General features: G+C 37.3%; 1 protein-coding gene and 1 long non-coding RNA gene across 31 annotated transcripts in view; one reads left to right on the top strand and one right to left on the bottom strand.

Moving 5' to 3' along the window:
* Positions 1 to 25,717, bottom strand: part of TTLL5 (tubulin tyrosine ligase like 5) — a 269,103-nt gene that overhangs the window by 188,579 nt on the left and 54,807 nt on the right. For 25 of the 29 annotated variants that reach the window (XR_005363557.1, XR_005363556.1, XR_005363558.1 and 22 more), the window contains 6 exons: positions 19,546 to 19,627; positions 17,919 to 17,980; positions 16,671 to 16,765; positions 14,203 to 14,244; positions 6,071 to 6,184; positions 5,702 to 5,793 (listed from right to left, as the gene is read on the bottom strand). Coding sequence is in view for 23 of the 29 variants with exons in the window: in XM_038545325.1 (XP_038401253.1) it covers positions 5,702 to 5,793; positions 6,071 to 6,184; positions 14,203 to 14,244; positions 16,671 to 16,765; positions 17,919 to 17,980; positions 19,546 to 19,627 (487 nt within the window). In the remaining 6 variants the exon portion in view is untranslated. The remainder of the gene's footprint in view (positions 1 to 5,701; positions 5,794 to 6,070; positions 6,185 to 14,202; positions 14,245 to 16,670; positions 16,766 to 17,918; positions 17,981 to 19,545; positions 19,628 to 25,717) is intronic. The other 4 variants (XM_038545312.1, XM_038545314.1, XM_038545321.1 and 1 more) reach the window with 3 other exon arrangements.
* LOC111097111 overlaps positions 6,708 to 25,717 on the top strand; it is a 38,234-nt gene continuing 19,224 nt past the window's right edge. For both annotated transcript variants that reach the window (XR_005363561.1, XR_005363560.1), the window contains exons 1-2: positions 6,708 to 7,001; positions 19,677 to 19,735. This is a non-coding gene — a long non-coding RNA (uncharacterized LOC111097111). The remainder of the gene's footprint in view (positions 7,002 to 19,676; positions 19,736 to 25,717) is intronic.

Here is a 25,717-nt window from a genome sequence, read left to right as displayed (position 1 = left end):
TTAGCTGATAATATGTACATTGCAGTAAAAAGGCATATTTGTTAGTAGATAAATACATCTTCCCTACTCTATATGAAGGCAGGTCAATTAGTTTAATATTCTTGGTCTTGCTCTGCCTCTTTTCTCAGAGACCCCAGGAGAAATGGAGTGACTTACCACATTATGTAATTTAGGAAGAATAAACAGAAACGCATCAACGAGCAGCTTCCTTTTTTCTCTTGGGAGACAATCTCCCCTTAGGAGGTATAACCCCTCTGCTGGTCCTAGAGGGTCAGGTGCTCTTTCCACATAGCTTAGTCTAACCTTGCCTACAAATGAGCATGTAAATCTGCCCATATCAGAAGTTCAACCAAAAGTGTGTTTGCTTGTAGACAGATATAATCAAGTGTCCCAATCTAGACTTTATCAGTAAAGAAGGAGATATTTTGGTCTCAATCTCTCTTAGTCTTTGTCTCATTTCTCCATTGGTTCAGAACCCAACAAGTAAAACCAAACCAACCATTTACTGGACTTGGTAAGAGACTCCAATATTACCTGTAAATGGTTCCTTAGAAAAGGAACTTAAATTAAGGTACTGCCTCTTGAAATACTCAAGAGTAGAGGTTTCTATTCTCATTAATTAAAAGATATGTTTTCTAGCAATTGTAAATATTTAAATTCTCCAAAACATATCAAAAGAAAATCCACGCAAGGGATCCCTGGATGGCGCAGTGGTTTGGCGCCTGCCTTTGGCCCAGGGCACGATCCTGGAGACCCGGGATCGAATCCCACGTCGGGCTCCCGGTGCATGGAGCCTGCTTCTCCCTCTGCCTGTGTCTCTGTCTCTCTCTCTCTGTGTGACTATCATAAATAAATAAAAATTAAAAAAAAAAAAAAAAAGAAAATCCACGTAATACCTTTTTGTTGTGTTCCTAGGTCTTTGTTCCTAGGTCTATCTACATTGATAGAATATTCTGTAAGATGAAAGGAAGATTTCTCTATGAACAGCATGATTTTCAAAACAAAAACAAACAAACATAAAATGGGTATTTTCTTTTATTCCTCTAAGTTCTAGCTCTATACTTAGAACCACTAATACCCCAACTAGGTCAAAAGCCAATCACCAGAGGAAGAGAAATGTGTTACCTATAAATAAGCACAAAAATTCTCAACCTTACTGTAATCAGAGAAAAAGCATCACAAGGGACTCTGAGTCTTTGGATAAATACAAACCTGCTCAGGCATAGGGTAAATGTCCACAAGGCTGGGCAAAGAGCGAATGTTAAAGAGAAAGTGTAAGCTGAATACTTTCCAGAATTCATCAAGAGCTATAAATTGATTGATTCCCACCAGCCAGAATGGAGAAATCTCATTGAATATGGAGCTCATTTAACAGATATCTCCAAATAGTCTTTAATAGTAAAACTTCCCTAGATCTAAACACAAAGCTACCCTAGACAAACCATAAATGTCTTTAAATGAACTGAGTGATGTACAGAATTGTTGAATCACTACATTGTACACCTGAAACTAATAAAACTGATGTTAATTACACTGAATTTTTAAAAATGTTTTTAAATGAGCCTGAAAAAGCGTAGCCTGATCTACAAGTAACCGTCAGACCAAAAAAACCTTCAAAAGCATTTAAAGACAATAAAACCCACTCAGCAACATATTTATAATGTCCAGCATCCAAATTTTTAAAAATCACTATACATGTGAAGAAAAAAATAGAAACAAGAGGAAACAGACTCAGAAATGACAGAGAAAACAGAATAACAAAAATTTTAAAACAATGACTATAAGTATTATATGTGCAAGAATCTAAAAAATCATGATAATAATGGGAAAAAAACAAAAAGAAGATATAAAGAGAAACAGTGGAATTCTAAAGTTGGAAAATAAAGTATCTGAAAATGAACATTTCACTGGATGGAATTAATAGAAAATTGACATTGTAGGCAAAAAGATGAATGAATTTAGAAATAGAGGACCAGAAAACTATCCAAAATAAAGAAATAAAAAGAGTCTAAAAAAAATTATCAGGCCAGACCTGTAGTATCAACCAATTTAATATGTAACCAGAGTCCCAAAAGGAAAAAGGAGAGGATGGAAATAGAAAAAAATGGCCAAAAGTTTTCTAAATTTTATGAAAACTATAAGCTCACATACCAAGAAACTCAACAAATCCCAAGTAGAAGAAACATGAAGAAAATGACACCAAGGTAAACTGTCATAAACATATGTCATAAACATATCATAAAGTGTTGAAAATGAGTCATAAAGAAATCTTAAAAGCAAGCTAAGGAAGAAAAGACATTATGCACAGAAAAATAAAAATAAGAATTATCGTATGCTTCTTGTCAGAAAAATGCAAGCCAAAAGATAATGGAAGAACATTTTTCAAGTGCTAGGAAAAAAGGAATATCCAAAATATACAAAAAACTCTCACAACTTAATTACAAGAAAACAAATAACCTCATTTAAAAATGGGCAAAATATTTGATCATCAAAGACACACAAACAGCAAATAAGCACATGAAAAGATGCTCAACATAGTCATTAGGGAAATGTAAATTAAACTGTATGTAATTTCACTACAGACCCCCTAAGGAGCTAAAATTAAATTGACTATATCAATTGTTGGTGAAGATGTGGAAGAATTAGAACTCTCACACACTTATTATAGGAATGTAAAATGGTACAACCACTCTAGAAAACTGTGTGGCAATTTCTTAAAAAGTTAAACATATACAACAATATGATCCAGTCATTCTACAAGCAGGTATTTACCCAAGAGAAATGAAAGCGCATGTCCATACAAAACTTTGTATATAAATGTTCAAAGAAGCTTTATTTATAATAACCAAAAACTAGAAATTACCAAAATGTCCATCAACAGATGAATAAGCAAATTCTGGCATATGCCTATAATAGAAAAAGGAATTAAACCACTGATACATGATACAGTATGTATCTAAAATCCAAAAACAATTTTGCCAAGTAAAAAAAGACCCAACAAATAAGAGAACCTGTTGAATTTTATTATATGCAATGCTATGAAATGCAGATTAAACTTTTTAACAGAAAGCAGATCATAGCTGTCTGGGGACAGGGACAGGAAAGGAAGGGTTGGGAGGTGCAGGAGAGAGGAATTACAAAGAGGCACAAGAAAACTTTTGGAGATTATGGATCTGTTCATTATGTTGACTGTGTGGTAGTTTCACAGACATATACCTATGTTAAAACTTACCAAATTATACACTTTAAATATATAAAGTTTATAACAAGCTGTTTAAAAAATAACATTTATAATACCATTCAAAAGCATGAAATACTAAGTGATGAATAAAAAAAAAAAAACACATTCAAGACCTTTACAGTGAAAATTATAAAACGTTGCTAAGAAAAATTAAAGAAGACATAAATAAGTGCACTTGTCGTAATGAACACCGGGTGGTGTATGGAACTGTTGAATCACCATATTATACACCTGAAACCAATGTAACACTGTATGTTAACTAACTGGAATTAAAATACATAAAAAGTCATTTAAAAAAGGCAACTTAAATAAATGGAGAGAGAGATCGTATTCATGGATTGGAAAATTCAATACTGTTAAAATGTCCACTGTCCCAAAATTAATCTATATATTCAATGCAATCCCAATCAAACGCCAGCAGACTTCTGTGTAAATTGATAAGGAAATTCTAAAATGTCTTAGGAAATACAAAGGACACCAAATAGCTAAAATACTTAAAGAAAAAAAAGTTGGAAGACTCATATTACCTAATTTTAAGACTTAGTATAAAGCTACAGTAATTGAGACAGATTTATCAGTGAAACTAAATAAAGCCCAAAGATAGACTCACACATACATTTGAACTAATTTTCAACAAAGATAATCCAATAGGGTAATTTCAACAAATGGTGCAAAATAAATGTACATCATATGAAAAGAAATGAGCCTCAACCCTGCCTCACACCATACACAAAAATTAAATCAATACTATCTCAGACTTAAACATAAAAGCTAAAGTTGTAAAACTTTTAGAAGAAAAGATAAAAGAAAAAACTTTATGACGTTGGGATTGGCAAAAATTTCTTAGATAGGAAACACAAAATGCATAAATCTTTTTGATGTTTGGTCAATTGGACTTCATTGAAATTTAAAACTTCTTTAAAAGTCACTGTTATAGAAATGAAAAAACACCTGGGGTGCCTGGGTGGCTCAGTCCATTAAGCGTCCAACTTCAGGTCATGGTCTTGGGGTCCTGGGATCAAGCTCTGCTGTGAGTAAGGCTCTGCATTCACAGGGGAGTCTCCTCCCCAGCCTCTTTCCTCTTCTGCCCCTCCCCCCACTTGTGAGTGCATGTGCTCATTCTTTTCTCCCTCTCAAATAAATAAAATCTTAAAAAGAAATGAAAAAGCTAGCCACAGACTTGGAGAAAATATTCACAATATAAATATCTGAGAAAAACCTTGTATCAAGAGTTCTTTACAGGTTAAAAAAAAAAATAGAGTCCTTTAGAACACAATAACAAAAAAATAAAAATCCTAAATTTAAAATAAAAAAAAGAAGATACACAAATAGCCAATAGCACATGAATGCCTAATATCATTATCCATTAGAGAAAAGCAAATTAAAACTACAGAGATATACTCACACCCACTGGAATACCTAAAATTAAAAAACCTGACAATACCAAGTGTTGACAAAGATGAGGAGCAACTAGAACTCTCATATGCTCTTGGTAAAATGTAAAATGGTACTATACTTTCCCCACATCAGATGATCCTCCTATTCTACTCCTAGGTACTTATCTAAGAGAAATGAAATCATATATTCACATAGTGACTTATACATGAATGTTCCTAGCAGCTTTTTTCATAACAGTCTCAAACCGGACACAACCCAAATGTTCCACAACAGTTGAATGGATAAACAAATTGTGATATATGAATTCATATTCATATGAACGAATATATTCATATGAACGCTTATTCATTCATATGAATTGGTATACAATAATAATAAAGAATGAACTAATGCTTCGCACAACATAGATAGATCTCAAAAACATTATGCCAAACAAAGAGAATCCAAACACCAAAGTATACACTGGATGATTCTATTTATACAAGATTCTAGATAAACTATAAAGACATAAAGCAGATCAGCAGGTGTATGAGGCTCAGGGTAATGAGGGTAATTGACTGCAAAGGGGCAGAAGGGGACTTCTGAAGGTGACAGAAATAGTCTTTATTTTGATTATAATGATGGTGGTAGTTAAACTGGTGCTTATATTTGTCAAAACTCATCACCAAACTCCACATTTAAAATGGATGCATTTATTGCACATAAACTAGATCTCAATGATGATTAAATATAAACAATATATCATTGAGGCACCATGTAGATGATCAAACAATTTATTTTCAAATCAAGGTAATGATGACCACAAAATTTTTTAAATGTCTAATTCTGGGTTAGCAGGCTATTAAGAAGGAGGTAGGGGATTTTTTTTTTAAAGGGAGGAATAATGCACAGGTAGATTAAATTACTGTTTTTTGCTCTTGGGTTGTATAATACTCACGCCACTCTAAATAAATACACAAGACAGACAAGCATGGAAAGCAATGACAATACTATGTCATGATTAACCCAATTCTGTGGACCTGAGGCACATATTTAAAAAAAAAAGAAAGGTAGTCACCTCACCCATATATTTCCCATGTCTCTGATGTGGGGAATATGCGAATAAATCCACCTCTCCGATCATTTTCTTCCTTCACTCTCCGCAAAACTTTGATCTATATAGAGTAAGAGAAAATCAAGTAAGTACCCATTTTGAAAACAGTAATCCATGTGGTTATAGGGCAGAGGAAGAGAGTGATGACCAACGAATACGAAAGCATGAAGAGAGAAATTAATTCCATTTAAGATGCTGTTTTCTGAAAAGAAATTTCTCCCATCTTGAATCTTTTTCTTTTCAAAATAAGATAGGAGTTGGTCATGAACATTAGGTATCACTAATTTTCACTGAACCCTGTGTTAGCCCACAAAGTACTGAAATGGAGTGATCTTTACCTCCTCCATTGATAGACCAAGCACAGAACCACCTAACTTCCCCGGCACCTTCTCTCGGGCTGAGCCCACAAGGTTTTTCATTTCCGCATCACTGGCAGAGAGTGGACGGGAACGCTAAGGAGAAGGAAAAACAGAAACAAAATGTTTTCACCATCTTTCTTCATTTCTCTCAATTCTGTCCCTCCTCAACATCATCATCTTTCCTAATATGGATAACCTCAACTCCAAAGCCCATTTTCTGTAATTACTCTCTCAGCCTGAAACCCTGGGAAATAAATGAAAGCTAGTAGACTAAAAGGAAGAAGAGAAAACGGAAGAGAAGGAAAAACACTATGGGCTGAGGGGAAAACAAGCAGAAAAACAAGAACGATGTCCACAAGACGTTCTCATCCAGTATTTATTCCTAATCCTGGTTTTAGAGGACATCTGACATTTTCAAAGATATAGAAGAAATTTAAAAATAACTGCCATGTAAGATTAAATGTGTATTTATTTCAGTAAATAATAATATCCTTTTCAGCAGTGGGGAAGGAGAGTTAGGAGGGGAGACCTAAGACAGAAAACCAAGGAACAATCTATTACGTCACAATTGAAAATCAGTCCCTGAGTTGTTTTAGAATTCCTGTATAGGGGCAGGGACTGGGAATTGAGGTAAGAGTCATCAGTGACACAGAAAAAAGCTGTGACCAAAAGTAACACTGTAACTGCTGGACTTTGAGAGACCTTGATCAAAGACCACTGCCCGACTGCCCTGGGAACTTCAAGGAGTCAGCCAAATGGGCCATGCTGCTCGCAGTCTTCTGAATGATGATCACAAAGGTCATCTAGAACAAATGTCTTAAGTGATTTTGAGGTTATGTGAGCAGAAAAATATAATGGTAACAAAGGAAGTCAGGTGGTATGAAGCGTGAACACACTATTCTTGAAAGAGGTAAAGTGACTAATAGAAGAAGACAAATCTATCTGTCAATGGGCAGAGTAAGCAATAACTCAAGAAATGTGCAAGCAAATTCTCTTTCTAAATTCCTAGAAGTAACTTTTTTTTTTTCCTAGAAGTAACTTTGATGAGAGAAAAGTATTCCTATTGTCAGGAACTACTGTTTATTTTTCTCTTTCGGTAGACTATGTGTGGAAAAGCTTTTCATCTCAGCAATACTCACTGTTACAGATTGAATGTTTGTGTCCTCTCCCAAATTCATATGCTGCAGCCCTAACTTCCGATTTGATGGTATTTGGACATGGGGCTTTGGGAGGTGATTAGGATTAAATGAGGTCATGAGGATAAGACTTGGTCTGATGAGATTAATGTCCCTAAAAGAAGAGGCCTCAGAGAGTTTGTACTCTCTCCCTCTGCCCAATTATGTACAAAGAGGTCATGTGAGCACAGAGTAAGATGGCAGTCATCTACAGGCCAAGAGTAGAGACGTCACAATGAAGCCTGCCTTGCTGGCACGTGGGTCTTGGGACTTCCCAGCCTCCACAACAGTGAGAAATAAGTTTCTGTGGTTTAAATTGACCAAGTCTATGGTTGGTTATGGTAGCCCCAAGCAGACTAATAATATACACCTATACACATCATGAATGCTTTTACCTTTGACACAAGGAAGACCAACACATACTAATCTTCAAAGCTAATGTGGGAGTTATAAAAGATAAATTTCCTGATAGGCAACTCCATGATGAGATACCTTTAGTTTTTCAGGTCCTTTTTCAAGACCTAATTTTCATCTTGTGGAATATTTCTGAGATGGAACAATATTCTTGGCTTCCAGTGACTGAGATTATAATGATGTTGCAACCTTCCTCTACTAATCAGCAGATATAACCAACATGTAAAGGCAGGGACTTTCACTTGTTTACCTTTTCCTGTGGTATCTTCAGCACCCAGAACAGTACTTGGCATGGAGCAGATCAATTAATATTTGAGGAACAAATAAATAAATGAATGAATGTGCTGACATGCAGATTAATCATGGTTAGAACTGAACTTTGCAGAAGATTTGGGGATGGGGGCAGAATTTAATTCCCTTCCAATCTCTGGGAATGCATTAAACAGTACACGGTGGGATGAGAGGGGAACCAAGGGGAAAGTTTAAAGATTCACAAAGGCAATCATTTAGGTAATATAATCTTTTCAAAAACTTTTTAAAGTATGAATGCTTATTTAGTAATAATTTACTAAAGCTAAAATATTAACTGGATGCTTTGAGGACTTTTCTCATTTCACACACTACTTATCATTGGCTAAAAATACTTTATTTCACATGTGATGACATGGCTCTGATCAAAAAGCTACTGGCAGTCAAGTGCCTTATCCAAGGTCAAGTTGCCTTATCATTCACACTATTTAAGAATACCTTAAAGTCCTCTGAAATTATTTGAGAGTTGGAAGTAAGTACTCATTAAATGATATAATAGAAATAAAGATTAAGCATTTTAGAATAGAAAAACTGTTATTTAAAAATGTTGATAAACTAAAATCTGTATTAAAGGTTAATAATAAAAATATTTTAGGAAACAGTTATTAGCTATTAGAATAGTTTTAGGAAATGCATGACTGGGGTGTCTGGGGGGCACAGTCAGTTAATTGTCCGACTCTTGGTTTTGGCTCGGGTCGTGATCTCAGGGTCATGAGATTGAACCCTGTATCAGGCTCTGTGCTTGCTCAACATGGAGTCTCCTTGAGATTTTTCTCTACCTCTCTCTTTGTCCCTCCACTCTTGCTCACGCTCTCTCTTTCTCTATAATAAAATAAATAGATCTTTAAAAAATAAAGAAATGCATGGTCATATTTATAAGAACATGGATCAGGTCACTATTGAATAACACCTAATTGGTACCCTCAATTTTTGTTTTTAAAATCTTTTTTTGCTTTTTGTTTTTTGTCTTTTGTTTTTCCTGTTCATTTTCTCATCTGTTTTTATTATTGGATTTTGTTTATTTTTCTTTTTGATCTTTTTGTCTTTTTTCTTTTTCAAGACCTAATTTTCATCTTGTGGAATTGCTCTGAGATGGAACAATATTCCTGGCTTCCAGTGACTGAGATTACAATGATGTTGTAACCTTCCTCTACTAATCTAAATCTGCTCCTGAATGTAAATGGCATAAATGGGCACCCTCAAAATTGTCTTTCCTCTTTGTCATTTTCAAAGAGTTGTTCTCCCATACATGTTCACAAACCCTCCTTTGTTATGCACAGCTCAGAGTTCAAACTCTAGTTACTTACGTATGTATGTGAGCTGTCTAGATGAGGCATTGTGGGATGCAGGAGGTGTTCCTGCCTGGGACCTTTGGGAGGTTTGCAAATGGAAGGGGCTGAGGAGTAACGGTGTTTGTTAGGTGAATGCTCTAGTTATGAACTCTCATAAGCTGATGGTTTTACTCTGTTACTGCCATAAATACCACCAGGCTGCAAAGAAAAAGGTCAATGCTACTCTAAGAGGGAAAAAAGGTGGAAAAGGTGGCTAGAAACTCCTTTTATCTCTTCACCTATTTATCTCAAGTTAAACTATTAAAAAGGCTGAGAGGACGAGAGATATGGAAAGTTGTAGTTACTGAAGTCTACGTATCTCAAATGCCTCTCTAAAACCCACCCAGGGCTCCTATGTCTTCGGGGAAGCTGCTGGAAAATATCAGACTAGAAAGTCAGAAGTGTTCTGCCAATCTCAGCTTTTCAATAAATTTGAGATTACAGAGAATTTTCTTTTTTTTTTTTAAGGGATTGAGATCCTTTTTTTTTTTTTTTAATTTTTATTTATTTATGATAGGCACACAGTGAGAGAGAGAGAGGCCGAGACACAGGCAGAGGGAGAAGCAGGCTCCATGCACCAGGAGCCTGACGTGGGATTCGATCCCGGGTCTCCAGGATCATGCCCTGGGCCAAAGGCAGGCGCTAAACCGCTGCGCCACCCAGGGATCCCAAGAATTTTCTTTATCAGCATAATATCTGCTATACTGGTCTATAGAGACATGTCTACCCAGGTACAAAAGAGCATTACTGTCTCAGACCACTGGTTGAATCCTACCAACATTTGTTAATGAAATGAATTACTAAGAAATGTGGCCTGAATTATAGACACAAATGAGAGAAAAGGTGGAGAAAAGGGGCGGGGGGGGGGGGGGGCGCGGGCAGAGAAAAGATAGCAAAGAAAAAAGAAAGGAGATAGAAATGCTTATGAGTGCCAAGAAGACATACCTGGAGATTAAAAGCAGAATAAAAATAAATAAATAAAAAGGAATCAGACTGATTTGGAAGGCCATCAGGACTGCAAAAAACAGAACAAAACACTCCAAGTGCAAGCCATTCTGTGGTTTTGACCCTGTGCATATCAGCACTGCTACATTCTCTGGGCGGTGGGTAGAATGAATCCACATATTCCAGGGGACTGAATGAATGCACTAAGAAAATGAAGCTCTTCTGAATTTAGAGAGAACCAATGGCTCTGTTTAGAGAGGCTAGACAGCACAGGATTTTAACTACGAAGTGCATGGAGAGATGTTAAACTGCCCCATTACTGCCTAGGTCAGTATTCTGCTGTGCAATCAACATGCATCAAAGATGTAAGATTATCATTAGTAGAGCTTATGATTTAGAAATATACCCAGAGAAGAAACCTTCACACATCTAACCTTTATTGCTAGGGAAGAACTGACTGAGAATGTGAAATCATTGAGAGGAACAACCTGTCTCCGCTAAAAGTAGTGAAAAACAGATGTTGAATCAGAAAAATAATTCTCAGCCTAAAGAAAGCTACCAGGTACCAGCAACGAGAAGAAGTGAACAAAACACAGAATATGAAAAAGGCGAGGTATCATAAAGGATACCATAACTGAGGGAAAACAAGAATAAAACCTGTTTGACAGAGAACACATATGAGGAATAAAAATGTCCTAATGCAGTTTTACAGAGTTCTGTGTTAGAAACAAATGAACTAGAAATAGCTCAATTTGTATGTAACACATCTTGCCACCTAGAAAATAAAAGGTAAAATCAAGTTTAAAAAGGAAAATGATTAATGCCAACAAATGAAATAAAAGGAACAAAAAGAACCACGTAAGAATAAAATCTGGGTGGGAAGTAAACAAAAAGTGGCTAATAGAGAAGGTCCAAAGTAACTGATAACTGGAAGTATACTTTGAAATCAGAGGAGGAAAAAAAAAGGTAAGTAAGTAGACTTGTGTTACAGTTAAAAAAAGATATGCAACATCTGGAAATTTGGAATAAACAGAAGTCAGCAGGTCTGAAAGACATGCATCTTGTTATTAAGGGAACTGGCTTTAAAAACAAAACAAAACAACTTACCAAAATGACTTACAATTATGTTTGAAAAATCATGAAGAACTGAGGAGGTACCAGAGGATTAAAAAAAAAAACAAATGAGGTACCAATCTTCAAAAATGTAAGAAGTGTGCTTCGGATGATTACCGCCTGGTAAGTCTAACTTGAATCCCTAGTAAAATAATGGAACAAATATTAAAATAAAAAAAAATCTAAATATTTAGAGTTTCATGGACTCATGAAGAATAAGTATGGAGACTGTTTTATTTATTTTAAAACAGGTTTTAAAATGTTTATTCTTAGGACAAAACTACTAAAAGGGGAGAACAGAGCAAATACACGGTCTTTGGGTTTTACAAAAGCATTTGTACAAATTTCATATAATTTTTATTCTAGATTATATTTCTAACTGGGGCTTACCATCATAACATAATGAATAAAAAGTACCACCAAGTAAAAAGAGTTAAAAGATGTAGGAGAAACAGCAGTGAAATCAAGTGAGAAGTGATTTTCAGAATGGGTATTGACTGAGTATTACTTAGAATCCTCACTGATGTCTGGAAGGATGGATAAATAAAAAGATAAAGTAATTTATTCGCATCTGTGGATGACAGCAAATGTGAAAAGAATGGCTATAGGTAAGAATATCAAGAAAACACCCAATACTAGCTTCAAATGGTCTGTAAAAGGAAAATCAACAGGACTCAAAAGTGTGAAGGGGACTATGTAACTATGTGTCCAGAACAATCCCAAATATTTTACCTATGCTTTATTGCTTCTTTTACACCATACCTCCATGTATCCTCATTTAACTGACGTGGGTAGGAAGCCTGGAAGACGGAAGGGAACTTGCCCAAAGTCTGACAGCTAGTTAGTGGCAGAGCAAATATGAACCTGGGGCTGACTCCAAAGTCCAAGTGCTTTCCACAAAACCATATAGTCTGCCTTGGAACACAGAAAAGTAATTTCTGAGTGGGAAATTTGAACCACTGAAGGGAAAGAAGAAATGTAGAAAGAGACAATGGATTAAAAAGTAATAATCAGACAACAAGCAAAGAACTGTGACTGCACAATCTGACAGTGACAGAAAAAAAGAAAACTTGACAAAGTACACGGCCAGAGAAGAGAACTTGTTTCGTTTTTCACTTAGCTCTGACTAAACTACCATGGAGCTGAGGATGCTTTATTAATGGAAAGACAGTGACAATGCAGAACGCTACAAAGAACAAGAAGAGTCGAAGAATTCAACATGTATAAAGTTGGCTGAATAAAGCTAGAAAGGCTTTGTGTCATATAAGTGGTGTTCAAATACACAACCAGGAGGGATAGGTCTTGCTTGGCCACAGGCTATTGCACCTACAGCAATTCAAGCAACAGAGCCGGATATAAGAGAATTAAAATGGGTGAAGGAAAATTAAGATTAGAATTACAAATCAAAGACACTTCTTCAAAATCAAATTCAGAAGACATGAATTAAGCATTTTTAAAGTTCCCCTTAAGTAAGATTAGATATCCCTAAAAGGTATTCAGAATGTAAGCTCTTTGAAATCAACAGCTTTGGGGCTTTTTTGTTGTTTTTTGTTTTGTTTTTTTGTTTGTTTGCCATGGAGAGCAGCTAGCACATTTAGGTGCTTGCTAACCATATAACACTAAACATTACAGAGTTTTTAATTCTACCAACTCAACACCAAAACTTGTATTATGGAACCACAATAACCAGTCACCAAACACTAGACAAGACCATCAGTAAGCCTTTTCTTCGTTTTTTGGATTCATATGAACCATGTAAAGCACTTTGTCAAAAACAGTAGCTACAAGAGTTGCCATTCAAGCTCCCAAGCTGTCCAGAAACTGTATCAAGGGAGTACAAAGGCCAAAATAAATGTCCTGGAGCTTTTTGCCTAAGAACTAATAGTTGTAGGGGCACACTTCTGTATAAAACATCTATAGCCCTCATTTCAAAGCATCAAATAGCAGGAGCAGCACCCTCACTGCTATCTAATCACTTCAAAAGATGTTTAAAAGAAAACAAAGATCTTGGGCAGCCCCAGTGGCGCAGCGGTTTAGCGCCGCCTGCAGCCCAGGGTGTGATCCTGGAGACACCGGGATCGAGTCCCACATCGGGCTCCCTGCATGGAGCCTGCTTCTCCCTCTGCCTGTGTCTCTGTCTCTCTCTCTAGCTGTGTCTCTATGAATAAATAAATAAAATCTTAAAAAAAAAAAAAAAAAAAAAGAAAACAAAGATCTTCATAGAAGAAAATGAGAGTTAATCTCAACACTAAGAAGGACAGTAGGAAGACATACTTTTCATTAGGAATTGGAGATAAAATATTTTGTCTTTATTTTTAAAGGTAGCATCTCAGACACTTATTATGGCAGAGGTCCCTAAGATTCATAAAACTGCAAATCACTGCATATAAAATATGTGCACAATCAAATGCAGCCCAATACTCAATGTGAAAACGTTCCCAATATGAAGCTACTGACAACAGTACGTTCCATTAGACATCTGAAGAAAAGAAATGGTGTCTGTGAACTATATTTCCTTCCTGGAATATTCTGGTCAAAGCAATAGATATGCCTCTAAACCCTGTTCATCATTTAAATCCAACCACCTCTTTCACAGCATGATCACTATCAGGAAAAGAGGATTTATAAATTCCTGCAGCCCCTACTCTCATAACCTATATCTGGAAAGACCTCTGTGCATTCATTTTCACTTAGTCTATGTTATTAAAGTTCAAAAAGCAGGTGCATCAAACACGGACTGTGAAAGAGCAAAGCTAAAAGGCTTTTCCATTTGGGGACTGAAAAGAAGAATCTGAACGACGTCTCCAAACAATCCATAACTTACCAGTTTGGCGTCTGAGGACTGAAACTGAGCAGACACTGGACGCTACAAAAGACAGAAAAATGGAATAAAGCCTTATCTTCTCCTAACATACTGAGGCTTTCCAACTCTCGTGCCTATGATCTCACCAAAGAAGATGATCTCCAAGCAGAAACTAAAGCAAGAGCCCTATTCTTTGTGCTTTTAAGACTAGAGCATTTATTATGTTTCACATCATTTTTTCCTATGGTATACCTATTCCAGTTTCAACTTCTGAGCAGGAGCACACAAACCTACTGCCACATCCTGAAGTTAGCTACTCCACTTGATGAATTTGTTCCACAGAATACACAGAACTAACCTAGAGTTTCTTTACCTTTTAAATAAAAGTGTCCTGTAGACCACTTATGGATGAAGTCATGCCACCTACCAGTTAGCAAAACAAATGGTGGACAGATTCTCTATGACTTGCAGAGTGGCCATTAAAAGCTGAGAGGGGGATCCCTGGGTGGCGCAGCGGTTTGGCGCCTGCCTTTGGTCCAGGGCGCGATCCTGGAGACCCGGGACCGAATCCCACATCGGGCTCCCTGTGCATGGAGCCTGCTTCTCCCTCTGCCTGTGTCTCTGCCTCTCTCTCTCTCTCTCTGTGACTATCATAAATAAATAAAAATAAATAAATAAATAAAAGCTGAGAGGAAGGCTAAGAAAAGGGGTCAATTCATTCAAGATTGACGTACAGCTACCTGTAGAAACTCTGTGAAAGCTGCACAGAAACATTCACAATCCTTTACACACAATCCTGTGGCTCCTACCATAGGAAACAATCTGCAAAGGATTGTGATTTCCTATATTCAGTTTTACTTGTACACCTCGGGTAATCCTCTTTTTCTTATTCAAAATTTAAAAAAAAAAAAAAACCTTTTGACCTATGATGATGTACTGATCAAGAACAATCCTGTCGCCTGGCTTTCCTTCCAATCCAAGATATTAATACCCCTTAAAATCCAGTATACCCTGTACCATGTTGCAGCCATAATACTAACAGGGGACAATCCTAGAGCAGGTGGTCACAGACCAGCAGCCCCACAGACTGCCTCTAGCTCAAAGACATGTTATGTTTGGTCTACAAAGTATTGTTTCTTTAATTGGACCAGTTGGTGATATTTTAAAATAAGATTTCTGATTTCTCTTGACAGTAGGAAGGTCTGAGAACACGTGGTCTACACTCATGCATGGCAATGATCAGTTAGAGCACATCAGCAAAGCAGCTGCCCCTTTTTATATGGAGCACAGGTTCCCACCTGGCACAGCCACATCTCTCTTAGCTGTACCATACCCAGCCCTCTTACTCATTTATATTATCTGCCTGCAGCCTCTATAGGCATTTGAGCTTGTAGACCCTTTCCTGTTCTGAGGAAAGGTTAGAAGTATAACTGCATAAGTAAGGGTGATGAGCTTGGCAAACAGAAATAGCACTACTTGAAATGAGACCAGCAAGCAAAAAGAAAAAAGGAAAATGAGTGGAGGCAGGAGGAGGACAAGTGGAGGAGGAATAAATGGAGGGTACAAGAAAGGGAAAGGGGAGGGAGGGTGGGGAAGGAGCAGCTATTTTTGCCTTCAAAGAGCTTACGGTCTAGCAGAGGAGCACAGAAAACTGAAAAGCAACAAATCAATGACTGTCAAAACCGTGCACTAGAGAACAAGTAAATGATATTGAAATAAAAAATAAAGGTCATGACAGAGTGGGATGGATTTAATAAGAATAATCTCCAAACTTCTGAGCAGGCAAGGTCATCAATCCAGGTGGGAAGAGAGGAGGAAGGTGGACCTTTGAGATAAGAAGAAACATTAAAGGCAAAGAACACAAGTCGCAACTAGCCAGGTCTAGAGAGGCAGGGACAGATTTGATGATGGAATAAGCAGGCAGAACAAGGAGTCGATTGGTCTAACTGGAACACAAATGCAGAAGACACAAAGAGCAGTGCAGCATTTGATCAACTGACGTTTCAGACACATATAGGGTTCTGCAGGCATTTATCTCATTGAACCTCAATTAACACCTCATGGTCACTGAGCACTTGCAAAGAAGATAACTATTTCAATGGATCTTCTTTACAAAGCTGGTCTGAAGAACCAAAAGAATGTGGCAGAGTAATGACTAGGAATTTGGAGGCTCCCTCTCTGTGCCTTATTTATGAGCATAACAATTTGAGGAAAAAAGCAGATGATTCTTGAAAAAGAAAAAAGGACAGATAGTGAAAAAAGAAGGCGAAAGAAAAGACAAACAAAAAGCAGAAAGTTGGTCAAAAAGCACTGAAAGCATATGCTATTAGCTAGAGCTGAATATAACTGCCTCCTGCCTAGAATGATCCCCAAACTCTCCTGCTCTAAGTGATGTCATATCCATAGTGCTTCAGCTCACTCACTTACTCACTCAGCTACCACTTTTCTAATAAGCCTCCCTTGGGCTCCCTGCTGCTCAATTTGCTTACCTGAGGTTTCTGGAAAGGGTTTCTCCTGGAAGACTCAAAGGTGGGATAAATTGGCCGGGTTGATGCCCTCTGGACAGGATCCTGGCACACAAATCCTGAATGGGGAATGGCAAACATTAAAACCTGCCATTTTCTAAGAAATTAGCAGGTTTAGCTGTATCTTTTCTTTAGATATACAAACTCAGTTTTACAGTCATAAATATCACAGAAATCCATCCTCACAAGGATTAGGCATGGCTGTCTCAGACACACACTCCACTTGAACTTCAAACCACCAAAACTGGACAGCATAAGAATGGAAAATACACAGATAAATCAAGTTTCCTTTTTGGGGAGTTGATTCTGATTGAAAAAGAGATGCAGATTTTTGGTGAACCTCAGGGTAAAAGTGCAAACTACCCTTTAAAAATACACAGCTGTTTATAAAAAAACAAATTATTTTAAAGTGGCCTCTCTGCAGGTAACTGGAAAATACTGTTGTTTTTACTGGGAGAATACAAAGACAAATGAGGGGTCCTATCCTAAGATCTACTTCTGGAACAGTTGAAGGCAGTCTCCTGGCACCGTTCAAAGGGGGCTTCTTAGGTTAACAATAGTTTAAGAAATTAGGTGTGGGCTTACTTCACTTACTTCCTAAAAAGAAACAGACTCCCATCTAGGGAGGCCAGTGTAGCTAAGTTTTACAGCATTTGCTGGTACACCAAGTACTGACTCATTTCAAATATATTTTGTCATGCCTTTTTAGAGTACTTAGAAAACGACAACAAACCCTCAATATACCCACCTCACTGCACATCTCCATTTCAAAGTTTTGGTTTAGCTACTCAAAAAGGGATTTCTTCCTTGGGTCACCTTCAGTTATAACTACTACGGGAGAGACCATGTTGATACCAGCAGAGATCGCCCAGCGGAAACATAGCCAGTTTCCTTTGTAACAAAGCTTCTTCAGCCAGTTGTACTCTCCCCAGCTCAGAGAAAAAAAGAGACTTTCTCCAGACCTTTGCTCTTCCTCAGCTCATAATTCCTGTGCCCCAGGAATTAGGTCTCAGCTCTAGTTGTGGTTCAGCCTCAGGACAGGATGGAGCCAGGGGGAGTAGAAACATATAAACACTTGCCTGAAAATTAATTTTTTAGTACAAAACATTCAGCATGGCTTAGGAACTGCCAGTTGGCAACACCTAGAGAGCCTGACAAAATGGATGCTCTGGTTAAGTTTTATGTGAGTCTTCAGAAAACACTACTACTCACCTACAACAGTGAACATATCTGAAATCATACTGGCTTTAATCTTTAGGTCCAGAGGTGCATCACTAATAGAACAAAGAAAGAAAGGCCAATCGATGATGTTATAGATTAACAGAACAGCTGCCCTTAATGGGCCTCAATATAGCAGAGCTTCCAAATGTCAAGGAGAAGCAACACATAAAGCACATCAAATCCATGGAAAAAGAAAAAGAAAATCTGGGCAAAAATACTAGAAATAAAAGCCCACTGTTAAACCCATCCTCTGTAGGGCAGTCCCAGCACCAAAGATGATCCCATGACATGCAATCTTCTTATTCCAGAAGGTCTTGTGCAATTCAAACTGTGCACAAGTCAAGAATACTGCTTCATTATCATTGTGGATTTTAGAGGTTTAGACTTTTAATATGCTCTTTTATGAGTGTGTCCATCATTCAAATTACTTTTTTACTGCTACAATTGTCAAATCACATTCACACACAAGAGAAGAAACTCTGGTCATCTTTGTACTTTTTTTTAAGGCTACATTTTCTGTTCTAAATCAATCTTCTTAAGCTTTTAGGCTTGGAAATGAGGGCAAAATAAAAAAATACAAGTTATACCAAAATATCACCAGATGATGCAAAAGGAGCCACATGGATACAGAAATATGAACTGAAAGTTGGAAGCCTCCCTGTGGCAATGCTGCCATGTTGGCTTTGGTGTTGAGGTGTTCCTCCACGAACCAGATTATTCTGGCTGCTGAACCAACACATCATTCTGGGGATCTCTAACTTTGTATGATGCACCTGCCTGGGCAATCTACAAAGAACTGACTTAACAAAAGAGTAGCCCAACATCTGAAGCATCTCTGATATCCAGCTCTATACCTTACTATGGGGGTTAAGCCAAACTCCCACCCCACAAAGTAGTGAATCAGTCTTTTATTTGATAACTTGGCATTTTGCCAACATTTTTCATCTTTAAAAATGCAGCTGCTGGGTGGTCTCTAGCATAAATCTCCAGGATTCTCTAGCTGTTTAGAGAAGTATATGGGTAATAGAAACTCTGGCTACAGCTGCAGATATAAGCACAGTCTTCTCTGGTATTGAAAAATAGGTTTCTTTCCCTCTAAACAGATAGGTTAAAAAAAACTTTTTTAAGATTGTTTGAAGTTTTTAAACTCTAATCTTAGATGGATACCAGAACATGGAAAGGGTAAAAGGACCAAATATTATATATACTACCCTAGGCCCACCTCTATACCTTTACAGTATATGTGGATTTGAGTCTGTATAAACCTTTAGTAATAAAGGAAATATAACACTTTATGTATTTCTTTAGCCTTAGTAGAACATCTACAAAGGAGAGAAAGAGAACTAGAAATAAAAATGAACACAAGAAGTGTCCCTTAGAAGCTCAAGAAAACAGTTATCATAGATCACAAATTGACTAGAAAGATAGGGATTCATGGTTGTCATCTAGACTTTAATCACATGTCACAAATCCCTCAAATTTGGAAATTCTAGTCATTTCTATCTAATAACTAGGGTAAAAAAAAAATAATGCCAAGTGAAATGTCTATTTAAAAAAGTGTTTTACTGCTACTCATTGAAAGTTTGTCCTTTTCTAGTTGATAGGACAGACTACTTACCAAGCCAAAGAAGGGGAGAGATTTACTTCCAACAACCATGGCTTCAGAGTAGAATCTATGAGCACATCAAAGCCATAGAGTTCTAGAAATACAACATAACACAATACACAAGATCATTTTCTATGTTACAGCTTAACAAAAATCTGGAAGACTGAATCCAATCAACTCCCACCAGAGGCCTAAAAGTTTGGTGAGTATAAGTAATGAGTGGAAGTAGTAGCAGAGAACCTTTCAAGTTCAAGAGAAATTAATCAATCTCTAGAAATAACAACAATGTTTTAAAATTCCACTGTTTTTATCATCCATTCTATTGACATTCCTGAGTTCTATACAGAAAGTGACCTGACCTCTAAGGTTATATGCTTATGGAAAAAAAGAAAAAGGTTAGGAATGGGAATCAGCATACACCATATTCTGAAAACAGAAAAATCTACTGAAGGAATTTCCCTGGGGTCCTTCTATTGCATTTTCTTAAGATCTTGCTTTTGCAGCCTAGGTCAAGAATATATCGAAGAATAAATTATATTTATTCTTCTTCTTTCCTATGGTTTCAATTTCCCTTTGAAGACAGATAATAAAATACAATGGCCCAATATAGAAAAAAGAGAAGGGTGGGAGCCCGTGGCAGACACGACAAGCCATCCTGCACCACTAATATCATTGAAAAAGGGGGGGGGGGGGTGATTACATACATACATAAAAAGAAAAAGAAAAAGAAAAAGAAAAAGAAAAAGAAAAAGAAAAAGAAAAAGAAAAAGAAAAAGAAAAAGGGAGGGAGCCAGAGACCAAATTTTCATGGTTTCTGGATTCTTTACTGATTCTCTTCCCTAACACCTCAACTGTCTAGAGAGCAAAGTAAGAACCATGGGCAAGCTTTTCTCCAAGGATGCAGGAATAACAGGACACTAACTTTGGAACCTCAGCTGACAACCTTTACTCTTATTATTGATGAGACCCTCTCCACTGTCTTCTTTGGTCTACACAGATCAAATACACCTGACTTTCAGAAGTCCCACTCATTCTCAAACTTCCCACTCTGCATCTCTCAAACTCTCTACATCTTCTTTCCACGAGAAAAGATGGGCTTCCTTACACTTCAACCAGAGATTACAGGTCACAGCTCACACCTACAGAACACAACCAGGTGTCTTCCAGAAGCTCATTTTAAAATAAATGTCATTACTTCAAGAAGGATTCTTCCCTTTCTCAATCCTCTCAAAAACACAGAAAAATAAATGCAAGTTTCTAAAAAGATGCCAAAGACTGTCTTTTGAACAGAAAATCTGATAAAGGACCAAGAATCCTAGAAGAGGAATCCAGAAACCTGGATCTTTCTCAAGACTCTACTATTTATTCACTGTGGAACTTAGGGAAGTCGTTTCTCTCTTACATTTCTTTAGCATCCTTTCATTTCCTTTGTCCTATTAATCACCATCTGTCAATACCTCTGCTCAGTAACACTATATCCAAAATTCCTATTTATGCAACACTGATTAGACGATCATATTCAAATCCTTCGCTCAAGAAAAGTTGTCATGAATAAATCTGCTTCCATGGTACTTATCTAGGATTCAATTTATTTGCAAAAATAATCACAAACCGACAGAGAGTCTGAGATGGGATTTACCTTCATGTCACTACACAAAAATCACTTATTAGCTGTACTTTAAAATTTAAAGAAAAAGAAAGCTCCTTCACCTATCTCTTTTAGGTAACAAATTCATAACTTTTATGGCCAGTACATTCTTCTGAATATTTTACCTAATCTTCAATCATCCCACAGAATATTCCCCTTTTAATCTGAAGGGGAAAAAAAAGAACTTTTGTGACATAGAACTATATATGGCATTTAAAAAGAAACACTTCATTGCAAAATCTACAAGTCCATGTTAACATTACACAAGCAAGAGCAGAGGATTCAACTGTCTCATAAAATGATAATATTATAAATAACAATAGTATGAGATACAGGGTAAGAATACCTGATGCACATATTGACCAGATTTGCAGAATCAACTACAAATGAAGACAAACTGAAATCAGAATGACAACTAATGAGACCCATTATTTAAACACCTTGCATTAAACAGTGAAGACATTTACTTAACTGTTTCCCAAATTAAGAGGCAAATTCCAAGAATCTTAGTTGAAAGGCTGAGAACTAACATTCTGGGAAGAAAAGAAAATCCAAAGAGAGAAACACCCTTTACAGTGCCAAATAAATTTTTACTCAGGTGAATGAAATACATCTCAAAATCAGTTTGGGATCTAACCACACCTGTACATGCACAAGGCTTAGATCTACTACTATTTAAAAATGGAGTAAGTTTGTGATACAAAGCCCAGCTCACCTAAGAGGCTGGAGCTGGAGGGAGAATGGGGAGGCAACAGTAAATGGTATGAAAAAATAGCATTTGTGTCAGGTTTATCTCTTAAAATAATCAACTTGGCTTAAGAAAAATAATTTGCATCCTTTGCAGGCTACAAAAGTCCTCTTTTAATTTATGACTGGTCTTTTCCATGAACACTAAAGATTTTAAAAGGTAAGAAGTGGGTTGTACTGAGAATATTAAGATTCACCTTTAATATTGCATGTTTTGGCAGCAGTGTCTAGAATTTCAAAAATTCAGTATCCAGGATGAGATACATCAGTGTTCCTGTCATTAAAGGGTACAGGCAAGCTAGGTTTTTCCCGTTCTTTGTTGCTCTGTGTTGTCCTCATCGTGATAGAAGAGCAAGTATTTCCAAAGGACTGTTGCTACCACTTTGTTCAACAAGGTGTTTCCTTAGGAAAAGTTTCTTTCTTGAGATGTATTTCTTTCAGCCTCCAGCCAAATCAAAATGAACATGAAAATTATGCTAGTGACTATTAAGGAGAAGCCTGACTCTACCTCTACTTTACATTAGTGCCCTTATCTCCCTAGTTCTTGAATGCAGCTTCCTGAAAAAGCAATCTACACTTAAATGCCTTAACCTTCTGAATGTCTATTCATTCCCCAACCTGGAAGAATTTACTTCTGGTCCCATTCTCAAAGTCAGTGACTGTTCTATGATCTCCAAAGACCACCTTACTGCCAAGCCCAAACATCTGAAACTGTTGACCACCCCTTACTTATTGGAACTTTCTTCTCCCTTGGTTCCAGGACACTGTTCTCTTCTGATTCTCCTCCTCCTTTCAATCCTTCTCTTCTGCCCAGCTATTCACTGGTAGGTTTGCTCAGGGTGGCATCCTCAGGGCTCTTTCCTTCTCAATTCTACTTCTCTTCTTGGGTGATCTCATGTATTCTCAAGGCTGCAATTAATATTATGATGATGACATTCAAATCTCTATCTTTAGTCAAGTTGTCTCCTGGACACCAAATCCATAACTCCACATGCCTTCTAGACAACTTCACTAGGATATCCCATGAGTACTCAACACTCAACAAAACATAAGTTGTTATCTTTCCCCCAAACCTGTTTGGCTTCCCATTATTCTTCATCTTGGAAAATAATAACCCCATCTGCCAGTCTTCAAAGCTAGAAACACTCTCTTCATTACCTCCCAAATACTGCACATTACCACAACTCTATTTCTCTTTAATGCAGTCTTCTATATTCCCTTTTGAGATATAATTTATATATAATGAAAGGGAAAAAGCTAAGTGTAAAACAGGATGAGGCTTGATAATTGGATACATCCATGTAATACACACTCGTATCAACCCACAGAAAACATTTCCATTACCCCCAGAAAGATCCCTTGTGCCTCTTCCTGGTAAATACCCTTCTTCCCCTCATCACACCTCCAGACAATCACTATTCTTATTTTTTTCACCATAGATTCATTTTGTCCATCCTAGAATGTCATATAAATGGGAGCATACAGTATATACTCTGGAGTCTGGCTTCTTTCATTTAGCATTTTTGAGGTTCATCCACCTATCACTATTTTTTTGTTTGTTTGTTTTAAAACAAGTTTATTAAGATAATGAAATTATTGTATAATTTACATACAACAAAATTCACCCTTTTAAATTGTAGTTAGATGAGTTTGGCCAAATGTATATACTTGTTTAACCATCTCAATTAAGATATAGAATAATTCTATCACAGACACTTGCCAAGACCCTTTAGAGTCAATTCTCACTCCCCATCCCACCAGCAACCATTGATCTGATTTCTGCCTTTTACAGAAAATCAAGTAAATGAAATCATACAGCATTAGCCTTTGAGAGTGGCTTCTTTCACTTCGCATTGTGCTTTTGAGATTTATCTATGATACTGTGTTTCAATAATGAAGTTCAATCCTTGTATTGCTGTATAGTATTCCACTTTATGGATATACCATAACTTGTTCATCCATTCAACAGTTCATGGACATCTGGGTTGCTACCAATTTTTGGTGATTATGAATAAAGCTGCTATAAACCTTCACATACAGTTATTTGTGGGAACATATATTACTTTTCTTGGGTAAATACCTACAAGTGGAATTGCTAGATCACGTGGTTGTCTATTTTATCGCTGCATACTTCTTCCCTCCCCATTCCTTTCCATAGGACTAGTCTCTCCCCACCCACTGCAGTCCATTCTCCACATGGTCATCAGAATTTCTAAGACATAAATAGTCAGATAGAGACAGGCTGTGTGAACAGGCCCAACAACAGATACCTGATGTAGGGTTGGCTCCTGCAGGACTTAAATTAGTCACTTCTAGTCATGTTGTATAGTATTTCTTTATTGTAACTCTGTCCTACCAAGCTTTGGGTCAAATTATGATAAAAATGAATGAAAATAATCTTACTGCTCTCTTGCTCAAATAAAGCTCCAGTGGCTGTCTGTTATCTATAGGATTAAATTTAAACATGTCAATCCTCTATAATCATGCCGCAATCTGTTTATATCATCTCATCTCCTGCCACTCCATCCTATCAGGCTCTGTGTATCTAGTCACACTGAGCTTCTCATTTCAAAAAATGCCATATTCTGTCTGTACCCTGTGCTGTGCACATCATATTCCCTCTGTCAGAAATGGCTCTCCCCAGCTTCCCCTAGGCATAGCTGGTAGCTCCTGTGTATTCCAAGAGTACCTGAGTCACTCTACACTACTACCTGTACTGTCACTTTTCATTTCATATCTGCTCCTCCCCACCACTTGAGGGGAGGGCCATGTCTCTCTTTTTTTTTATTTTTAAGATTTATTTATTTATTCAGAGAGAGAGAGAGGCAGAGACACAGGCAGAGGGAGAAGCAGGCTCCATGCAGGAAGCCCTACGCGGGACTCGATCCAGGTCTCCAGGATCAACACCCTAGGCCGCAGGGCAGTGCTAAACCGCTGCACCACCAGGGCTGCCCCCAGGTCTCTTTCATCATCACCCTGCAAGCAGCCTGCACCATAAAAAGCCCATAGGAAGCAATCAAGAAACACTAAAGAGGGATCCCTGGGTGGCGCAGCGGTTTAGCGCCTGCCTTTGGCCCAGGGCGCGATCCTAGAGACCTGGGATCGAATCCCACATCGGGCTCCTGGTGCATGGAGCCTGCTTCTCACCTCTGCCTGTGTCTCTGCCTCTCTCTCTCTCTCTCTGTCTCTGTGTGACTATCATAAATAAATAAAAATTAAAAAAAGAAAAAAAAAACACTAAAGAAAGAAAAAGGAAAGAGAAGAAAAAAAAGAAAAAAATTAAGTGAAAAATACCATATAATTTTTATAAAAGACAAAGTAATTTATGGCTACTCTCCCAAAATAACCCTGAGACAAGACTTGGAATATTCATAATAAAGCTAGCAACCATAAAGATAATAAAAGACATTTTTATTAAGGTTATTACATATTGGAGCACCTGGGTGGCTCAGTCGGTTAAGCATCTGCCTTCAGCTCAGGTCATGATCTCAGGGACCTGGGATGGAGCCCCAGGTTGGGCTCCCTGCTCAACAAAGAGTCTGCTTCTTCCTCTCCCTCTACCCCTCCCCTCCACTACTGTTTTCTCTTTCTCTCGCTCTCAAATAAATTTAAAAAAAAATTTTTTTTTTGCATATTAAGATACATTAAGAAAAAACTTGCTAAGAGGTGGCCTAGGAAGGGAGGGGAAAAAGATTTGATAGGGAAAATGATAACACATCCAAGGTCTAACAAATTACTAAACATATCATACCACTAATTGTAGAATCAATCCACTAACCATACCCAGAA

The sequence above is a fragment of the Canis lupus genome, chromosome 8 (assembly GCF_011100685.1).
Source record: "Canis lupus familiaris isolate Mischka breed German Shepherd chromosome 8, alternate assembly UU_Cfam_GSD_1.0, whole genome shotgun sequence".
Lineage (NCBI taxonomy): Eukaryota > Metazoa > Chordata > Mammalia > Carnivora > Canidae > Canis > Canis lupus.
This window is presented reverse-complemented; position numbering and strand designations above follow the sequence as displayed.